Source organism: Sturnus vulgaris, chromosome 28 (genome assembly GCF_052056855.1).
Source record: "Sturnus vulgaris isolate bStuVul1 chromosome 28, bStuVul1.hap1, whole genome shotgun sequence".
Taxonomy (NCBI): Eukaryota; Metazoa; Chordata; class Aves; order Passeriformes; family Sturnidae; genus Sturnus; species Sturnus vulgaris.
Genome location: NC_142270.1, coordinates 4,853,081 through 4,874,346, shown reverse-complemented (window position 1 = coordinate 4,874,346; position 21,266 = coordinate 4,853,081). Strand labels below are relative to the sequence as shown.

The window sequence follows — 21,266 nt, the reverse complement described above, 5'->3', positions numbered from 1 at the left end:
AAAACAATCGGGAATATCGGGATAGGGAAATCCAGCCGGGAATAACGGGAGAGCAAGGGAAAATCTCTTGGGAACACCAGGAAAGCACGGGTAAAATACTTGGGAATATCGGGAGAGCACAGGGTGAGCAGGGAAAAACATTTGGGAATACCAGGAAAGCACAGGAGCAGGGAAAAACTCTTGGGAACACCGAGAGAGAAAATTCCAGAGGAACACCAGGAAAGCACGGGAAAAATGCTTGGGAATATCGGGAGAGCACAGGGTGAGCAGGGAAAAACTATTGGGAGAGGAAAAAATCCCATGGGAACACCAGGAGAGCATGGGAAAAACTCTTGAGATTAGCAGGAAAGCACAGGAGCAGGGAAAAGCTCTTGGGAATGAGAAAATCCCTTGGGAACATCAGGAGAGCACGGGAAAAACTCTTGGGAATATCGGGAGAGCACAGGAAAAACGCTCAGGAACATTGGGAGAGCACAGGGTGAACAGGGAAAAACACCTGGGAACATTGGGAGAGGGAAAATCCCTTGGGAACATCAAAAGAGCACGGGGGAAAAACTCTTGGGAATATCGGGATTGGGTGGATCCAGAGCCCTGGAAACGAAGGGCTTAAAGGTTTGGAGTTAATTAAATGAAGTTTTAATTAAATCTTGCCCGAAGTGGCACAGCCAGGAGTCCCCAGGAAGGCTGGATTGGAATTTTCGTGGATTTGCAAATCTGAATTACCCAAATTTCATCATTTTGGTGCTTAAAAAAAATAAAGTGAGGCTTAGCCAGGCCTGTTTGCTCTGATCCAGAACCAAACCTTAATTTTTCTCTTAATTAGGACAAATTGAAAGTTAAAAACTTTTATTTTTAACTGGAAATATCTCCCAGCTCAGCTGCAGAGCCCATGCACCAGCTGGAATGGGTTTCAACTGGGTCACAGGCTGAAATGTGACACTCAAGATGAGAATTTTCTGCTAAAATCCCAACAAAATAATGAGAAAAATCAGTGGTTACGTGGATTTATTATTTTTTTTTTTTTTCTCCAGGAAAAACATTCCTTGAAGAAGGGAATTTTCAGAGCTGGTTTTATTTGGAGCTGGGCAGGGAGTTGTTTTAATTCATTTTCTGTCCTAAAAAGCCCCCAAGTTAATTCCATTTTCAAATGGCTTTGACAATGGACTAAGCCAAATTTAAATCAGTTTGGCTTTGATATTTCCATGACCAAAAAATAAAATACCAAATGATAATATTTTACATTTTTCCAAGAAAACTGAGATTTCCCTGAAAATCCAGGGACATTTTAATTCCTGCCTGGCACAGCAGAATTTTGGTTTTTTTTCCACTCTTTTCCACTGCTTTGTTTGCTTTCCAAGAGAACCTTCGTGACCCCAAGACATCCCAGCTTGGCAAAATAATTTGATTTTTGTGAAGAAGGAATTTCCCAAGCTGCTTGTGCCCCTGCTGGGATTGCACCAGAGCTTTTCCTGAGGGGAAAACATAAAATTCCTTTTCTGAGAAGAATCCTTGGAGCATCCCTGGCCCTGCTCTGTTGGAACCCTGAATTTTGGGAGTTCTGAATTTTCTGTATTGTCAGGTACTGACCCCCAGAAGAGCACAGCCTGGGACTGGAGGCCTTGGGAAAAGCTTCCAAAATTTGAGTGATGTGAGTTCAAATCCCTGGTGTGGAGTTGGAACAGAAAATGTGTGATATCACATGGTGAAAGGTTTGGAATTTGGGGGTTTTAGAATACAGTAAACCCCAAATTTTAGACTAAACCCCAAGGTATGGGACAAGATGGAGGTTTTGTCTTTTTCCTCCTTCTTGTTCCTTCTTCTTTTTGGTTTTAAGTTTTTGGTTGGATGGAAAATCCTGCACTGCAGGTCACAGGTGTTTGGTTATTGGTTTTCAAAAGTAGAAATAATATAAATATCAGTTTTTAATTGGACAGTTAAACCTTAAAAGACCTCGTGACAAGCAAGACCCAGCTCCATTTTGTCATTTTTAAAGCCTGCTAAAGCCTGGAACTGCTGTAGCACTCACTGTACTCTAGATAAAAATTAACAAACAACTGAGCCCCAACACAAAAATCCATCTCTCGTGCTTCAATCCCGACCCTGAGTGAAGAGAAAAAAGGGAAATAAATCATCAGGAGCAGAGCCCACCTATGTGGCAGTTGTACATCCAGATGCGCTGCCCGTCGTAGCGGCTCCGGCATTTCATGACGTTGTTGGAATAATCCGACTCTGCCACCTCGTAGTTGGGGTTGATCACGACCTGGGAGGGGTGGAGGGACAGGGGTTGGGGTTGGTGACTTGGCAGGGTGCAGGATCAGTTGGGTTTTTTTGGGTTTTTTTCCCAGCAGAAAGTGAAATTTTTTTTTTTTTTTTTTTTTTTTTTTTTTTTGTAAAGAGAAATGTCTCGGATAAAGAGCAGGGAATAAAGCCTCGCTCAGGGAATCCTGGAATGGTTTGGGTTGGGATTTAAATCCCATCAGTGCCACCCCTGCCATGGCAGGGACACCTCCCACTGTCCCAGATTATCCCAACCTGGCCTGGGACATTTCCAGGGATCTAGGGGCAGCCACAGCTCCTCTGGGATTTCCATCCCAGCCCCTCCTCACCCTCATTCCTTCCCAATATCCCACCCAAATCTCCCCTTTTCCAGTGGGAGCCATTCCCTGTGTCCTGTCCCTCCATCCCTTGTCCCCAGTCCCTCTCCAGCTCTCCTGGAGCCCCTTCAGGTCCTGGCAGGGGCTCTGAGCTCTCCCTGGAGCTTTCCCTTCTCCAGGTGAATTTTCTGTCCTAAAAAGCCCCCAAGTTATTTCAACTTCAAATGGCTTTGACAATGGATGAAGCCAAATTTAAATTGGTTTGGTTTGATATTCCCATGACCAATTCCCTCAGCCTTTCCTCCCAGCAGCTGCTCCATCTCCAGTTCACCACAGACACACCCCAAAAAATCTCCCTCCAAAGCCCCATTTTCCATTTCACACAGCTCAGACAGGAATCATTCCTCTCCTCTCCTCTCCCTCCTCCCCAGTGCCAGTGGCTGTTTTTGGACCCAGAAAATTCCCCCCCCATGGGCATGAACTGGAGGCCCAGCCCAAATTCCTGCAAAAACCCCACAGCCAGCACAGTTCAACCCCAAAATTCAGGGAATGTTGCTTCCAGCCAGCTCCAAAGAGGAATGCTGTGCTTTGGGAATGTGACAGCACTGTCAACAGCATCAGCTGGGCTGGGCCTCTCCAGGATTAGCTGGACATGGATTTTTTTAAAGACTTTAATCTCCAAACTGTGGTTTTGGGCCCTGATTTTTTTCCCCTTGGGAGCGTGTATTAATCATCCTGGTGGATAATCCTTTATCTTTGAGGCCTCTGGGAATAGAATCCCTTCATAAACAGAAGCTGGAGGTGCCAAATGAAGAAATTTGGTAAATTCTGGATGTGACTGGTAAGACAAAAGCAGGAGGAGTGTCCCGAGAGCTGTTTCTCCCACCTGGAAGAGGTAATCCCCGGGGGGGACGTCGGTGATGTCGATCCACTGGCAGTCGATGTCGTGCCGATAAACGTCCCAGCAGCCAACCGTGATCCCCTGCTCCCCAAAATTGGCACACTCGTACTGCTTCTGCACATCTAAACATGGAGGATTCGGGGGAAAAAAGGGTTAAATCCGCAGCAGAATTCCCAGAAAATTCCTGGCTGCTCCCCATGGGCGGTGGTGAGCTCCAGGGGTGGTGTTTTGGGGGAGGTTTAAGGAGGTGTCACCTTCCAAGCCCAGCAGCTGGAGGCTTGTTTTGGAATTCTGCACGTGGCAGGGAGCAGAAAATGAACAATTTGGGGTTTGGGAGCAGAGTTGGGATGGAGGGAGCTGAGGGTGGAAGAGATTGGGGCATCTGGGGGGTTCCATCATCCATGGATCCATCATCCATCATCCATCATCCATGGATCCATCCATCATCCATGGATCCATCCATCCATCATCCATCCATCATCCATCCATCATCCATGGATCCATCCATCCATCACCCATCCATCATCCATCATCCATCCATCATCCATCATCCATGGATCCATCATCCATCATCCCTCATCCATCCATCATCCATCATCCCTCATCCATCCATCATCCATCATCCATCCATCATCCATGGATCCATCATCCATCATCCCTCATCCATCCATCATCCATCATCCCTCATCCATCCATCATCCATGGATCCATCCATCATCCATGGATCCACCATCCATGGATCCATCCATCATCCATCATCCATCCATCATCCATCATCCATCCATCATCCATCACCCATCCATCATTCATCCATCATCCATCATCCATCATCCATCATCCATCCATCATCCATCACCCATCCATCATTCATCCATCATCCATCCATCATCCATCCATCATCCATCATCCATCCATCATCCATCACCCATCCATCATTCATCCATCATCCATCATCCATCATCCATCCATCCATCCATCATCCATCATCCATCCATCCATCATCCATCCATCATCCATCCACCATCCATGACCATTTCCTGGCTCCATCCAGGCCGCCTTCATCCTCTGGGAGCTGAGGAAGAGGATGCAATTCCTGTGGCCCAGACCTGCTTCACACTCCGTGTCCTCCAGGCAGAAGCTGGCCTTGTGGCCCTCGGCCACCTTGGTGCCATTGAGGTTCAGGAGGTCGTAGTGGGTGAACACCTCCATGCTGTGGTAGTGCCTGTGTGGACAGACAGGACAAATATCCTAAGGGATCATTAATTTACCCTTATAATTATTTTTCATTTAATTACTAGGGCTGAAGGGCCGAGTGCAGCTGCAGGAGTGGGAGAATTCCAGCCAGGAAATATTCCCTGGGAATGATCCCGTGTGGTTCCATCACCCATCCTGCTGCCTCCTGGGGTTTATTTACTGGAACCCCAGGCTGGCTGGGTGAGCAGGGATTTAAGGATCATTTTTTTCCATCCCTGTCCATGGCTGGGATGGAACATCCATGATGGTGAGCAGGGATTTAGGGATCCTTTTTTTTTTCCTGAAACCACTATGTGTCACCCCATCTTTGGGAATGCCTATCCCAGTTTTGGAAATGTCTATCCCAGTTTTGGGAATGCCTATCCCAGCCCTGGAACCCTGCACTGAGACCCAGCAGGGCCCATCTGTAAAGCTCAGCTCAGAGTAAGGCCCAGACAGGGCCTAATTGAGAATCAGTTGCTCAAGAATTAAAAAAAAAAAAAAAAAAAGAAAAAAAAAGAAGGAAAAAGGGCATAAATCCACTCCTTTCCAGCTGTAAAAATAATCAAGGCTTAAACACTTCCAATCACCACCACTGCTCATGGATTTACAGATGGGGGAGGAGCAAAGAAGGAAGGGGAGGAATTTTTCCTGCTTTCCCCCCCACACACACACACAAAAAAACCAAACCAAAAAACCAAACAAAACCAAAAAAATCCACAAATTTCCATCTGCCAAAACGAAATCATTTTTCACTCCCTGCTTGGGGTCTTCCCCATTTTTATTCCACTTTCACATCCAAACAGGAGCTCCCAGGGCAGGAGGCAAAGCAGAGGCCCAAGGCTGTGGATTCGAGGCAGATTTGGCTCCAATCAAGGAATCTGAGGCGAGTTTGAGCTCCTGGAGCCTGACTCAGTTTCTGAGCTATGCCTGAGTCACTCCCTGGGCTGTTTACACTCTGCTGCTCACAGACTGGAAAGACTGAAGAGGGATTGAGTTCATCCCTGTCCGTCTGAACAGGATCCAGTTTGGAGCACAGAGGGCTCCTGGCCTTTTCCTCACCCTTTCCCATCCCACCTCCCTCCCACCGTGCCCAAAATTGCTCTGAGTTCGCCCTTTCTCAGTGCTACCTGCACATGTCAGCTCTTTGGGAAGATTATCAAGAATTCTTAGATTTAAAGTTTACCACTCTGCTGTTTCCCCAGTTTTTTAAACAGGACAGGAGGTGTGCACGGCGTTATTTCACTGCCTTTTCCCTCAAATTAGGGAAAAATCCACCTTGTAGCAGCCCTCATTTCAGAGCACAGCACCTGGATGGCCTCCAGCTCCCTTTCCTCCCCAATTTACTCAAAACTGTCTTAATTCCTTGAAAAATGATGCGTTTAGGGGATGAACTTTGTTGTAAAAAAGCACAAAAAAATCTCTCAGCTGAGTCCAATGTGTGACACCGAGCTGTGTGTGACACTGAGCCCCGTGTGTGACACCGAGCTGTGTGTGACACCGAGCCCTGTGTGACACCGAGCTGTGTGTGACACTGAGCTGTGTGTGACACCGAGCTGTGTGTGACACCAAACTGTGTGTGACACCGAGCTGTGTGTGTGACACTGAGCTGTGTGTGTGTGACACCGAGCTGTGTGTGACACCGAGCTGTGTGTGTGTGACACTGAGCTGTGTGTGTGACACCAAACTGTGTGTGACACCGAGCTGTGTGTGACACCGAGCCCTCTGTGTGTCACCAATCCCGTGTGTCACCAATCCCGTGTGTGCCACCAATCCCCGTGTGTGTCACCAATCCCCCGTGTGTGTCACCAATCCCCCGTGTGTGACACCAATCCCCCGTGTGTGCCACCAATCCCGTGTGTGTCACCAATCCCGTGTGTGCCACCAATCCCCGTGTGTGCCACCAATCCCCGTGTGTGTCACCAATCCCGTGTGTGTCACCAATCCCCGTGTGTGCCACCAATCCCCGTGTGTGCCACCAATCCCCGTGTGTGTCACCAATCCCGTGTGTGTCACCAATCCCCCGTGTGTCACCAATCCCGTGTGTGCCACCAATCCCCCGTGTGTGCCACCAATCCCGTGTGTGCCACCAATCCCGTGTGTGCCACCAATCCCGTGTGTGTCACCAATCCCCCGTGTGTCACCAATCCCCGTGTGTCACCAATCCCCCCGTGTGTCACCCACCGGTGACAGTCGTGCCACACCCAGGCGTGCCGCCCGTTCTTGGGTCTGAAGTCGGACTGGCCGTTGTTGTGGATCTGGGAGGAGAAGCGCAGCAGGCGCCGGTAGCCCGAGGCCAGCGAGGTGTTGTGGGCTGAGCTGGCCAGGCAGTTCTCCTCCAGGGCACACTGCAGCAGGAACATGGGCCTGTCCTCCAGGTACGCCGTCTGCTCCACCAGCTCCGCGTTCAGCACCAGGTCAGGGGCGGCTGCGGTGGGGGATGCGGGGTTGGGATGAGATAAAGTCACCCCAAAGGTGTGACCATCACCCCAAAGGTGTGACCATCACCCCGAAGGTGTGACCATCACCCCAAAGGTGTGACCATCACCCCCGAAGGTGTGACCATCACCCCAAAGGTGTGACCATCACCCCGAAGGTGTGACCATCACCCCAAGGTGGAGGGTGGGTTTGTCGCTGAGCTCCTCCAGCTCAGTGTGAATCAGGGAATGGGAAGGGGTTCTAAGGATCAGCCCCTTCCAGCCCCAACACCTCCCACTATCCCAGGGTTGCTCCAAGCCCTGTCCAACCTGGCCTTGGACATTTCTAGGGATGGGGCAGCCACAGCTTCTATAGAAAATCCATTCCAGCCCCTCCCAGGGAAGGGTTTCTCCTGAATAAGCAGTGTAATCCTACTCTGATTTGAGGGATAAAACCTGGCAGAGAACAGTTCACCATACAGGAATATCGACCTTAAATCCCATCCTGTCCAAGGGCAAGGACACCTTCCACAATCCCAGCTTGCTCCAAGCTGGCCTTGGACACTTCCAGGGAATTGGGCAGCCACAGCTCCTCTGGGAATTCCATCCCAGCCCCTCCCCACTCTCAAAGAGAACAATTTCTGCTGAATATCCCATTTAATTCTGCTCTGAGTTTGAGTAGGAAAAGCCTAGGGGAGCGAACCATTCATCATATGGGAATAGCTGACCTTAAATCCCATCCCATTATCCCATTATCCCATCGGGCAGGGACACCTCCCACAATCCCAGCTCGCTCCAAGCTGGCCCTGGACGCTCTGGGAGGAAGGATTTGCCCTCTCTGGAGGTTCCCAGGTCACCCCGTTCCTGCAGGTGGGCTCAGTCCCGGCTTGGTCACTCACTCTCCGAGCAGGACACGCCGGCCCCGAAGCGCCCCCCTCCCCTGGGGCAGGACACGCGGGCCCCGTCGTGCCGGCAGTGGGACAGGGACATCTCTGTCCCCGAGCACTTCACCCCGCTCATCACCACGTCGTCGGCGCTCACGTCCCCGTGCCAGTACCAGGTTTCCTGGGCAAGAAAAAAAAAAAAAAAAAAAAAAAAAGGCATGAAAAGGAATTTCACACGTTCCTCAGGTGTGAAATAGCTCCTGGGGGAGTATTTACTGGCCTAAAATGTGGATTGTCCCTCCAGGGAAGATCAGGGTAAGATCTCACATTATCCCGGAGGATCTTGCCAAAGGGTGCTGGAGCAGGGAACTCAGGGAAGCAGAAGTTTTGTCACCAAATCCTTAAAAACTTTGAATCCCATCCAGTCCCTCCACTGCCCTGGGCAGGGACACCTCTCACCACCCCGGGGTGCTCCAAGCTGGCCTTGGACACTTCCAAGGATCCAGAGGCAGCCACAGCTCCTCTGGGAATTCCATCCCAGGACCTCACCACTGTCCAGGGATGAGTTTATTCCCAATATCCCAACCTGACACTGGGACCTCACCACTGTCCCAGGGAAGAATTTATTCCAAATATTCCATCTAACCCTGCCCTCTGGCAGTGGGAAGCCATTCCCTGTGTCCCATCATTCCAGTTCAGGATGAAATTCCCTTTCCTCTCATCATCCCCCATGGGAATGACACAACATCAACTCCCAAACCCCAAAACCTGGGAGAAGACGAGAAAGAACCTAAAAAAAATCCGATTATTTCTGTCCATGCCCAAGCTGGGAGCAGTTTCCAGGAAAAGCAAGGCCCGGTGTCCCACGGCTCCCTTTGGCCTCGGCAGTTTGGGAAGGCTGGGAGCACACAGGGCTGCCCTGTTCTGCACACTGGGGCTTTATCCTCCCCGAGCTGGGGCAGCACAAGGGCCTTTTCTGTTCCAAATTCCAGCAGCCTCAGCTCAGGGGAAAAAAATGTCTTTTCCTCGCTGGACTCTCGGGGCTGTGTCAACAGAGCCAGGAAAGGGCTCAGGGATGTGGAGATGCTCAAATCACCGGATTTGATGGGGGGAAATCAGCTGGAGGAAGCAGTTGTGGGAGCAGGGAATGGCTCCAGCAGCAGGTGGGCAGCTCCAGCCTCCTCCCTGCTGGGTGTCCAAGCCCAGAGTGTCCCCTGAGGACCTGCAGAATGGTTTGGATCTGTGCAGGGTGGCAGAGATGATGGAATGGTTTGGGTTGGAAAGGACCTTAAAGGTCATCCCGTGGGCAGGGACACTTTCCACCCTGCCAGGTTGATCCAAGTCCCGCCAACCAGTCCTGGGACACTCCCAGGGGTGGGGCAGAACTGAGGGGTCATTCCTGGCCCTGCAGGAGCCAGAAGGTTTTGGGGCAGGAGAGGGGCAGGGAAAGAAACAATCGATGGAGCTGGATCCAGCCCCGCTGCTCAGGGCTGCACTGGAGCAGCTGCAGGAGCAAAATCCCAATTTTTGGGGTGACCTGACACCAGTTTGAACCTGAGCTCTGCATTTCAGGGAGGGACAAGAACCTGCAGGCAGCCCCCAGCCCAAGCAGGGATTGGGGAATGTTGGGAAACCTGAGCTGTGAGGAAACAACAGAGAACTCATGGAGGCAAAAGTTTTGTCACCAAATCCTTAAAAACCTTAAAGCTCATCCAGTCCCACCCCCAGCCATGGGCAGGGACACCTTCCACCATCCCAGGCTGCTCCAAGCTGGCCTTGGACACTTCCAGGGATCCAGGGGCAGCCACAGCTCCTCTGGGAATTCCATCCCAGGGGAGAATTCATTCCAAATATTCCATCTGACCCTGCCCTCTGGCAGTGGGAAGCCATTCCCTGTGTGCCACCATTCCAGTTCCTGCTGAAGTTCCCTCACTTCTCATCATCCCCATCTGCTCCTGCTCCAAATCCCCACATCCAGCCCTGCTGTGATTTCACCCTCAAGGTCATTCCAGCTCAACCCTTGAAGCTCCTTTTGGAATAACCCTTCCTCCACCCCAAACCCACCCAAAACCCCAAACAGACCCCAATTCCAAACCCACCCAAGCCCCAAACAGACCCAAACCCCAAATCCACCCAAACCCCAAACAGACCCCAATTCCAAACCCATCTCAACCTCAAATCCATACCAAACCCATCCAAACCCCAAACCCACCCCAATTCCAAACCCACTCAAACCCCAAACACACCCAAACCCCAAATCCACCCAAACCCCAAACAGACCCCAATTCCAAACCTGCCCAAACCCACTCCAACCCCAAACTCACCCAAACCCCAAACTCACGCCAATTACAAACCTGCCCAAATCCACTCAAATCCACCCAAATCCCAAACTCACTCCAATTCCAAACCTGCCCAAACCCACTCAAATCCCAAACCCACCTCAAGCCCATCCAAATCCCCAACCCCAAACCCACCCAAGCCCAAAACACACCCCAACCCCAAAAACCCACCCACCCGACGTGACGCCCAGGTAGGGCTGGCCCAGGGGCTCACCTGGAAGGCGTGGCTGGCAAAGCCCAGCCCCAGTTGCCTGCACACCACCATGGCCTCCACGGTGCCCCAGTTGTGGCTGCAGACCGTGCCCCACCTCAGGGTCCCGTTGTGCTCGGCCAGCACCTCCACACGACCCTCGTAGGGGTTGCGGCCCCCGCTCAGGCGAAGCTGCAGGACACAGACCCCGTAAATCCACGGAAAAAAATTCCAAGGAAAAGCACAACAGGTGGGGAAGAAGAAGGTTTTGCTCCCCACCCCCCCCCCAAAAAAAATTTGGGGATCGTTGGAGATTCCCAGATGGAAGTGGCCCAGATTGAAAACTTACTAGTCGGCTTTCGATATGTGGGCAAGAATGTTTCTGGTGGTTTTGGAATGAGATTTTTAAATTTTCTTGGCATTCTTACAAAATGTGTTCTGAACAAATTAATATATTTTTTTCCCCAGTGTTTTTGGGATAAAATTTTAAATTTTTCTTGACATTCTCACAAAATGTGTTCTAAACAAATGAATATATTTTGCTTTAATAACACTGAAACAAGCACAGGAGAAAACTCCCCCTTTTAGCACAGAGATGGAGAAATCCCTCACAGACTGGCAGACAGGAATTCTAACAAGGCTGGCTGAACACATTCCCAACCTTTGCTTAGGGAAAACGACTCAGGGCACTGGGGGTGTGGGATCTTGAAAACCATCTTTGTGTGGGATCAGGAAAACCATCCTGGAATGGGGCAGCATTTGGGGTCAGCAGGGGAAAGCACTGGAAAATCATCCTGGAATGGGGCAGGACTTGGGATCAGCAGGGGAAAGCACTGGAAAATCATCCTGGAATGGGGCAGGACTTGGGATCAGCAGGGGAAAGCACTGGAAAATCATCCTGGAATGGGGCAGGACTTGGGGTCAGCAGGGGAAAGCACTGGAAAATCATCCTGGAATGGGGCAGGACTTGGGATCAGCAGGGGAAAGCACTGGAAAATCATCTTGGAATGGGGCAGGACTTGGGATCAGGAGGGGAAGGCACTGGAAAATCATCCTGGAATGGGGCAGCATTTGGAATTTCCTGGAGGCTCGAGTTCAGTTCTTCTCCCAGCTGGGCAGGGCATGGTGCAGCCAATCCCAGCAGCAAAACGGGTGAGACACATTGGCATTAACTCAAAAATATTCCCTGGGAAAGCTTCCCCTTCCCTGCTCCTCCAGACCTTGGGAAGGAGCACTCAGAGCAATCTGTGCCTGCTTCATGCAGTTAGCACAGAACCACGGAATGGCTGGGTTGGAAAAGGTTGAAAATCGGGTTAAAAATCATCCAGTGCCACCCCCCACCACAGGCAGGGACCTTCCACCATCCCAGGCTGCCCCAAGCCCTGTCCAACCTCATTTGAGGGACTCTGCCATGCCCAGAGGAGCTCAAAACAGGGACACTCACCCTCACTTCCCCTCCTTTTATTTTAGGTACAACCTGAATTAAACGCTCACGGCTTGGTTGGAAATGATCCCTGCCCAAAATTCCTGTCCGAAATCCCCTCACACCTGGATCCCTCAGCTGCACACCTGGTTCTGGAAGCCCATGGCTGGCACGTTGCACCTCACAGCAGCATCTTCCTCGTGGTTGCAGCCCTGGGACTCGGTGTTGAACTTGCAGTCCGTGACCGACTTCTCAAAGCCCGTGCAGTCGATCTCGTTCAGGTGGATGGGACCCATTCCTTGGGGAAAAGCAAGGGGGAAAAAAAGGAAAAAAAAATTCCTCTGTGTCCAACCCCAGCAGGTTGTGAAGGCCACAGTGACCTCCAGCATTCAAAAACTGGAAAAAAAATCGGATTTTTTTTCTAAAAATAAAAGGTCTGTGAGATTATTGTTAATGATTTCACTGTTAAATTTTTCTCTGCGACTCGAGCGTGCAAAAATCCCAGGAAAAGCCAAGTTTCCACTGTTCCATAATTTACAAAATTCAGCTGTAGGGATTCACAAATTGTGACCTCTTGGCTGGGCCCATCCAGGGCTAAAAAAAAAAAATTTAAAAAATCTCCTTTTCCAACCAAAATGTGACTCTGGCTGCCAGAGGGATGAAGGGAAGGGAAGTTTTGGGAAGGGAACTTTTGTGAAGTTTTCTGAAGTTTTGGGAAGGGAAACCAAGGGAAGTTCTGTGAAGTTTTGGGAAGTTTTGGGAAGTTTTGGGAAGTTTTGGGAAGTTTTGGGAAGTTTTGGGAAGTTTTGGGAAAGGAAACCAAGGGAAACCAAGGGAAACCAAGGGAAACCAAGGGAAGTTCTGTGAAGTTTTGGGAAGTTTTGGGAAGTTTTGGGAAGTTTTGGGAAGTTTTGGGAAAGGAAACCAAGGGAAACCAAGGGAAACCAAGGGAAACCAAGGGAAACCAAGGGAAGGGAAGTTTTGTGAAGTTTTCTGAAGTTTTGGGAAGTTTTGAGAAGGGAAACCAAGGGAAGGGAAGCTCCTGACACCGAGCACTGATGGATGAGAAGGAAAAGGGGAAAAATAAATGTGAAGGGCAGCGTGTGGGAATGCACAGGGAGATTCCAGGCTGTGGGATCTGCAGGAACATCTCGTTCCACGTTCTCCTGCCTCACGTGGCAGCCCTCAGGATGATGGAGCTGTTTCTACATCCCACTAAACACATCAGCACATTCCAGCCCACCACAAAGAGGTTTTTTGGCAAATCCAGAGGATTTGGTCATGTTTTAAGGTTTCCCAGACTCGGGACACCCACGTGTTGTTTCCTTCTCTTCCCTTCTCCAAGCTGAAGGAATTTTCCCCATTCCTTTATTCTCGAAATTTTTTCCATTCCTTTATTCTCCCAAGGATTTGGTGTCTTTTTTTGTTTTTTTTTTTTTTTTTTGTGGCTATTCTCACAACAAGGCCTTGGTATCAATTTTTTTTTTGTTGTTATTCTCACAACAAGAGTTTGGTGTCAATGTTTTAAGTTATTCTCCCTTAGGGTATGGTGTCCATGTTTTTTGATTTTTTTTTTTTTTTGGATCTTCACCCCGGGAATGAGATGTGGGAATCACCAGGTGGTTTCAGTTCGCCTTTGACCACATTTTGGGATTGAAACCAACTCCCAGAGACAGGAAATCCAAACCCAAACCTGGCTCTGAGCTGTTCAAATGCCCTTCTATTTATAATGAGCTAAATTACTGTCCTGCTCTTAAATTAGAGCATTTGAAGTCTGAGTCTAGGATTTATTTTTTGCCAGGAACCTTCTAGTAATGCATTACACCATGGTGTGGTTCTGAAGAACTCAAAGGGAATTTCAGAGCAGCAGATGAGATAATTAAGAATTAATTGCTGGAACAGCTGCCTGAGCAAAAGGTCAAACTCATCATCCCCAGGTTTTTTTGTTTTTTTTTTTTCCAGGGAATCTTTTTAAGTGACAGAATTCCAGTCTGGCCTCAAGAGAATTATTAAGGTTAAGGAAGAAATTCCTGGTCTTCAAATTGAGCATCTCAACCAAAAATCCGCTGTGCCTTGAATTATGGGATGTTCCTGGGGGTGGAACATTCCTTAATTCAGGGCACCAGTGAAAGGAATGAGGGATTTGTCTTTACAAACAAACTCGGGGTCTGCTGGTCCATAAAAACAGGCAGTGAGAGATAAAAAACAATGGGAAGGATTCCACTGATGGATAAATGGAATGAGAGAGATCTGTCTTTACAAAGCTGATAGATAAATAAAACTGCAAACCCAGAGATGAAAAAAACAATGGGAGGAACCATAAATTCCATAGGAATTCCACTGATTGACACAAGGAAAAGAAAAAGGTGGGGAGAATACATTAGAAAGGGGTCTCAGGTGATTTGGGACCTCTCAGGTAATGGGGAAAGAGAGAGGGAAATTGGGATAAAAAGGAGGCTGTGTCCTCTAAAAATTGGAAATGTCCCATGGCCTGTTCCTTTATTAAAATAAAGTTCTGGGACTCTTCTGTCTCCTTTTTGGACACAAACCTCTGGTGTCTGTGGATTCATTTTCCTGACAGTCTTTACAAAAATGCTGTGGGTCTGCTAATCAATAAAATTGGATATTGAGAGATGAAAGGAACAATGGGAGGAACCATGAATTCCATAGGGAAAGAAAACAGGGGGTGGGTTGTACAATAGAAAGGGGTCTCAGGTGATTTGGGACCTCTCAGGTAATGGGGAAAGAGAGAGGGAAATTGGGATAAAAAGGAGGCTGTGTCCTCTAAAAACTGGAAACGCCCCATGGCCTCTCTCTTTATTAAAATAAAGTTCTGGGACTCCTTTTTGGACACAAACCTCTGGTGTCTGTGGATGCTGTGGGTCTGCTAATCAATAAAATGGGATATTGAGAGATAAAAGGAACAATGGGAGGAACCATGAATTCCATAGGGAAAAACAAAGAGGGGGGGGGGTTATATATTGGAAAGGGGTCTCAGGTGATTCGGGACCTGTCAGGTACCTCAGCCCATGGGGAAAGAGAGGGAAATTGGGATAAAAAGAGGCTGAACCCTCCAAAAACCGGGACAGAAACCCCACGGGGTCTCCCTGTCCTCCGATAAATTAACGCCGCTCCTCCGTCTCCGTTTCGCACTCAACCCCCCGGTATTTGTGGACCCATTTCCCGGCCCCCAGGCCCCCCCTGGCCCCCCTGGCTCTCACCTTGGCCCAGCCTGGCCCCCGTGATGGCCTCCTTGGCGCTGCCAAAGCCCAGCTCTCGGCACACCACGCTGGCAGACACCAGGTTCCAGCTGTCGTCGCACACCGTGCCCCACTCGCCGTTCCTGAGCACCTCCACCCGGCCCTCGCCCGTGTTGGCTCCTCCTTTCAGCCTCACCAGGGGCTGCTGCAAACACACAGACACAAGGCACAGGTGGCACAGGTGGCACAGGTGGCACAGGTGGCACAGCAGCACCCAGTGCTGCCCCACGGGTTGCAGAGGGTTAATGGAGGGGGAGATTTGTTTCCAGAAGTTTTCTCGGATCAAGGTTGTCTCCAAGAGGAGGAGAGGAGAGAAGAGAATTAGTGTGGGAGGGTAAAGCTGGGCTTTGCAGCACTAATTAGTGGTTTGTCATTAGTTTTGTTTGTTTTCACTCAGAGCCAGGATTCATGGAAACACCATGGAGGTGATTCTTGTGTTTGGGTTGGATGTTTATTAGATCTTATCAGAAATTACAGAAAGTGTGACAGCACCTCCAGCTCCTCAAAGCACCTCAAGGATTGGATGGAAATCCACCCCAACCCCGAAGATTGGATGGAAATCCACCCCAGCCCCACATCTTGGATGGAAATCCACCCCAATACCCCAAAGATTGGATGGAAATCCACCCCAATCCCAAAGATTGGATGGAAATCCACCCCAATCCCAAATCTTGGATCCTTTCCTTGGGACAGGATTCTCGTGCTGGGCTTGGATGTTTATTGGATCTGATCAGAAATTACACAAAGTGTGACAGCACCTCCAGCTCCTTGCTGGAAGTGGGGAAAAGGCTCCAGCTGAGGCTGCTCCAAGGCCTTTTAAAGCCAAACAAACCAATAAAAGTTTAACACCTCCATTATTGATCCTTTTGACCCAATCATGGATTCCCAGCACCCTTAGAGTGACATTTGACCAACCAAAGGTCACTGCCTGAGTTCTGTGAAGAAGAAGGAAGAGAAGAAGATGAACAAAGAAAAAGACACCACCCCAAATTCTCCATCCTGTCCCACATCCACCCCTGTACTGTAAAAACCTCAAATTTAAACCCCATCCCCCAGTGCAAACACACACACCTGACCCACTGCACATTGGGGATTTCTAACTCATTATTCACATTTCCAAGCCTTCTCCATGTATCCTAAATAATAATGAAATAACAAATAACGAATGAAAAAACCTGGCATTTGCAGTCAGAAATACCCAGCTGGGTGGCAGCTCCAGTCCCACTCATTTCTGGGTTTATGATATTTAATTATCACCTGTTAATCACCCGTTCCTCTCCCCAGTGCCGAGCAGGGAGCTGCCAACTCCTGCTGCACCTGGGAGCTGGGGGGAGGTGGTGAGAGCAAAGCTTTAGGTTTGGGAACACCAAAAATCCTTCACTTTTCCGACTGGGATCACTCCTGGAGCTTTTTCTCCAGGCTGGGGTCACACCAAGGACAAGCTCAGCCTAAACAAAGGCTTAAGGAATTACTTGGCAGCGCGTGCAGCTCTGGAGATTAACAATGATTTACAAAACCTTTCACCTCCCGGGCCTAAATCCTGCAAATTCTGCTGCAGGGAAGAGCCTGGGATGGAGGCAGGGATTGCATTATTCCCACCAATAATTATTCCCATTATTGGCACCTGGGAAAAGCACAGAGACCCCCATTAAATCCACCCAGGAGCAGCCAGAAAATGCAAATTTTTCACGATTTCACAAATGCACAAAATTCTCCGATGAGAAAGCTCCAAGGTTCCTCCCCTATCCCAAAGGCTGCAGCTGGAAAATTTCCCTTGGCACCCACCAAGCTCGTGTTTGCTGCTTGAGCTGTCCCCTCCCAGACCCTGACACTGGGAACGACCAATCCCAGCCTTGCTTTCCAATATTTTTTGCAAATATTTCGGAATATGCTGGGATTTTTCTGCCCTGCTCAGCGCTCTCCTCTCTAGACTAAACAAGCCCAGCTTTACAAGCTCCCCGTGTTTTCCCAGCCTCCCTCCAGGGCATTTCCTCACTGAGGACATGGAGGTAGAGGAAATGCCAGCTGATTTCCACAGGGAAATGAATTCCAGCGGAATTCCAGAGCCTGTGGAGCAGCAGCCGGGCACGAGTTCAGCTGGCTCCGAGCAGCTCCAGCAGGAACGTGACCCTGGGATTCCCTCACTCCTCACTCCCAGCTTTGCCAGCTGCCCTGGGAGCTGCTCTCCCACCTTTTGGAGGAAAAAAAAAACAAAAACAAAAACAAAAACGGGAATTTGGGAGGGTGGGAGCTGAGCTGGGCGTGCAGGGAGAGGGGAATTGCAGAGGGGATCTTGTGGGAGTTGGTGGTGAAGGGTTGCACACCCAGGGGTTTCCTGCTCTAATCGGCGGCTGGGTGGGATTTTGGGAAGGAATTCCTGGCTGGGATGGAATTCCCAGAGGAGCTGTGGCTGCTCCTGGATCCCTGGAAGTGTCCCAGGCCAGGTTGGAGCTCCCTGGGACAGTGGGAGGTGTCCCTGCCATGGCAGGGGTGGCTCTGGATGAGATTTTGAGGTCCTTTCCAACCCAAACCATTCCAGGATTCTGTTTTCCCATCTCTCTGTGGGTGCTTCAGGAACAGCCCTGGATACTGGGAATCTACTGGGCAGGAAGGACTGGACACAGGGAACGGCTTCAAACTGACAAAGGGCAGGGATGGGTGGGATATTGGGAAGGAATTCCTGGCTGGGATGGAATTCCCAGATTTGCTGTGGCTGCCCCTGGATCCCTGGAAGTGTCCCAGGCCAGGTTGGAGCACCCTGGGACAGTGGGAGGTGTCCCTGCCCATCCAGGGGTGGCTCTGGGTGGATTTTGAGGTCCTTTCCAACCCAAACCATTCCAGAATTCTGTTTTTGCATCTGTTCAGGAACAGCCCTGAACTCTGGGAATCTGCTGGAGGGACAGGACACAGGGAACGGCTCCCCACTGCCAGAGGGGAGGCACAGACGGGATATTGGGAATAAAATCATCCCTGGGACAGTGCTGGGACGGAATTCCCAGAGCAGCTTCCCCTGCATCCCCGGAAATACCAACCGGGAGCAATCCCAGTTCACAGCCCCCTGCTCGCAGCTGGCGCGGGCTGCGTGGAACCGAACAATTCCCGATATTTTTCCCCACCCATTTCGAGTCCCCGCTCACCTCCTGCCTGAAGGCTTTTCGGAAGCCGCTGTGGCTACTGGGGGCGAAGGCTCTGCCGGGCACGCAGCTGACCACGGCTGGCATGCCACTGTCACAGCTGCTGTTGTGGCCCGAGCCCCCCGAGTGAGAGCCCAGGCGGCAGCTGGAAATGTGAGCCTCGCTGCCGCTGCAGTCCATGGAGTACGGCCAGTAGTGCTGCTTCCTCCTGCTGGCAAACATCCTGCCCGGGGACACGGGACAGGGGGGACTCAGGGGTTCGGATAATCAATCAATCAATCAATCAGTCAATCAATCAAGAAATCAATTAAAAATCAATAAATCAATACATCAATCAATCAATCAATACATCAATCAATCAATCAAGAAATAAATCAATAAATCAATTAAAAATCAATCAATCAATCAATCAATAAATGGGTTTTGATAAATTTTGGGGGGAAAAATTTGGGGAAAAGTTTTGGGGGGAAAAGTTTTGGGGGAAAAATGTTGGGGGAAAATTTGGGGGGAAGTTTTGGGGGGAAGTTTTGGGGGGAAGGTTTTGGGGGGAAAAGTTTTGGAGGGAAAAGTTTTGGGGGAAAAGTTTTTTTGGGGAAAAATTTTTGGGGGGAAAGTTTTGAGGGGGAAAATTTGGGGGGAAAAATTTTGGGGGGAAAAATTTTTTGGGGGAAAAATTTTGGGGGGGAAAATTTGGGGGGGAAAAGTTTTGGGGGGGAAATTTTAGGAGGGGAAATTTTGGGAGGGAAAATTTTGGGGGAGAAAACTTTGTGGAGGGAAAATTTTGGGGGGGGAAATTTTGGGAGGGGAAATTCTAGGGGGGGAAATTCTGGGGAGAAAAATTTGGGGGAGAAAAATTCTGGGTGGAAAAATTTTGGGGGGAGAAAATTTCGGAGGGGGGAAATTTTGGGGGTGGGGGAAATTCGCCCCGGGATGAAGTGAGGATTGCACAGGATTATTTGGAGGCTGATCCGTTCATCCACACCATGACTCTGTTGAGGTGTCCCTTAAAAAACATGGAATGGTTGGAAAAGACTTCCAAGAACATTCAGTCCAACCACTTAAAGGAAATAAATCCCTGCAAGAACTAAAAAAAAAAAAAAATAAATCCGAGCAGGAATCAAAGGTGCAGCTCCAGCAAACGCCACATTCCCAGCAGCTCAGATCCCACCCCAGGCAGGGACAGGGATAATTCCAAACAAAGAGGAAACTGCGGAAAAAAAAAAAAAACTTCCCCTTTCACTGCCCAGCAGCTATCGGCCGGGATTGGGAAAAATCCAAACCCTCTTGGAGTCTGTGTTCACAACCTGAGAGCAATTTCCGAGAGCGGGAGCGATTCCCCCGCTGACTTGTTCACAGCAGAGCAGCTTGGCAGCAGCTCCTGCTCCTCACTCCCAAACCTCCTGGAGCTGCTCCAGGCACTCCTGAGGAGGAAAGGGGCACGTGTGATAAACTGGGAAGGGAAGGAATCCAGCTCCATCCGAACTGGGAGGCTGCTGGAGAGGAGAGGAATGTGGAAATTCGGGTCGGCTCAGCCTCGAAATGGAACGAAAAGCGCAGCGAAGGCTCAGGGGGAGCCCCTGCCCTGCCGGCATCTCCACGTGGCTCTGTGTGATCCCGGTGCTGCTCCTCATTCCAGGGATCTCTGCCACGCAGGGCTGGGATGCTGGGATTAGCTGGGATAAACTGGGATAAACTGGGATAAACTGGGATAAATGGCACAGAGATGTGGGTGGAATTTGGGGAGCAAAAGCAGCAGTTGTGGTTTGCTGTGGCACAGAGAGCCCCGGGAGCAGCTGGAGAGGGGCAAAGAGCCTGGCTGAGAGAAATGGTGAATTTGTCTTTACAAATGAGCTGTGGGTCTGATAAAACCAGCACTGAGACGTAAAAGAAACAATGGGATGGATTCCACTGATTGAGGAATGGAAAAAAAAAAAAGATATTTGCCTCTACAAACAAATTGTAGGTTTGCTGATCAATGAAATTGGATATTGAAAGGTGGAAGAAGCAACGGGGGGAAAACCATGAATTGTGTAAGAATTAAAAATGCCAAGGGAGGGTTGTACATTAGAGGGGAATCTCAGGGATCAGGGGTTTGGGAAGTCTGGGCCTCTCAATGATCTCAGCCCATGGGGAAAGAGAGAGGGAAATTGGGATAAAAAGGGAGGGGAGTCCTCCAAAAATGTGAGAGAGCCCAGGGGAATGTCCCATGGCCTCTGCCTTTATCCCAATAAAGCTCCAGGGCTCCTCTGGCTCCCTTTTGGACACTCTGGAGTTTGTGGATTCATTTTCCTGACACTGGCTGAGGGCAGTTTTGGGAAGGTCCAGGTTTTCCCTTTAGGATTCAGATTTTGCAGGGGACTCTTTCCTCCCCTGCTGCCCAGCTCAGCATTTCTCCAGGCCCTGCTGGCTCCCAGCCTCTCACTAAATCCTTCCTGGAACTCGATCTGCCGGGGCTGAGGCTGGAGAGGGAGCTGTGACTGCATCCCACGATGCTGGAAAAGGAGGAGGCAGGGCTGAGATCCATCCCAGGGAGCAGCAGCAGGACCCTGCCTGCCCTGGGCTGTCAGAACCCACCTCTGGCACAGCAGAGCTGTCAGAGACTCCCTGAATAGAGGAAAAAAGGATGGAAAAATAGCAACAGAGGTAAAATGTTTAAAAATAAATCCGGGGAGGATGAAATACAAAGCAGAAACTTCCCAGCTGTGCTCAGGACAGAAGGGAGGACCTGAAGGAGCATTTTCATCCTTCAGAGAGGTCCAGAGAGCTCCATGAGCTCCAGAGCAGACAAGAACCAGCCTGGCTTAGGGAAGCAGGGATGGGGATGCCTCAGAATAGCAAACAATGACCTCATCCTGGAAATTTCATGAGGCATCAACATCTGGATGGTATTA

The 21,266-nt window shown here is 49.8% G+C and overlaps 1 protein-coding gene across 2 annotated transcripts in view; it reads right to left on the bottom strand.

Moving 5' to 3' along the window:
• The window catches only part of LOXL2 (lysyl oxidase like 2), a 50,096-nt gene that overhangs the window by 1,047 nt on the left and 27,783 nt on the right, over positions 1–21,266 (bottom strand). For both annotated transcript variants that reach the window (XM_088180135.1, XM_088180134.1), the window contains 9 exons: positions 18,379–18,598; positions 15,203–15,386; positions 12,128–12,279; positions 10,583–10,750; positions 8,045–8,210; positions 6,913–7,156; positions 4,602–4,717; positions 3,481–3,617; positions 2,149–2,260 (listed from right to left, as the gene is read on the bottom strand). In XM_088180135.1, coding sequence (XP_088036261.1) covers positions 2,149–2,260; positions 3,481–3,617; positions 4,602–4,717; positions 6,913–7,156; positions 8,045–8,210; positions 10,583–10,750; positions 12,128–12,279; positions 15,203–15,386; positions 18,379–18,598 — 1,499 coding nt within the window. The remainder of the gene's footprint in view (positions 1–2,148; positions 2,261–3,480; positions 3,618–4,601; positions 4,718–6,912; positions 7,157–8,044; positions 8,211–10,582; positions 10,751–12,127; positions 12,280–15,202; positions 15,387–18,378; positions 18,599–21,266) is intronic.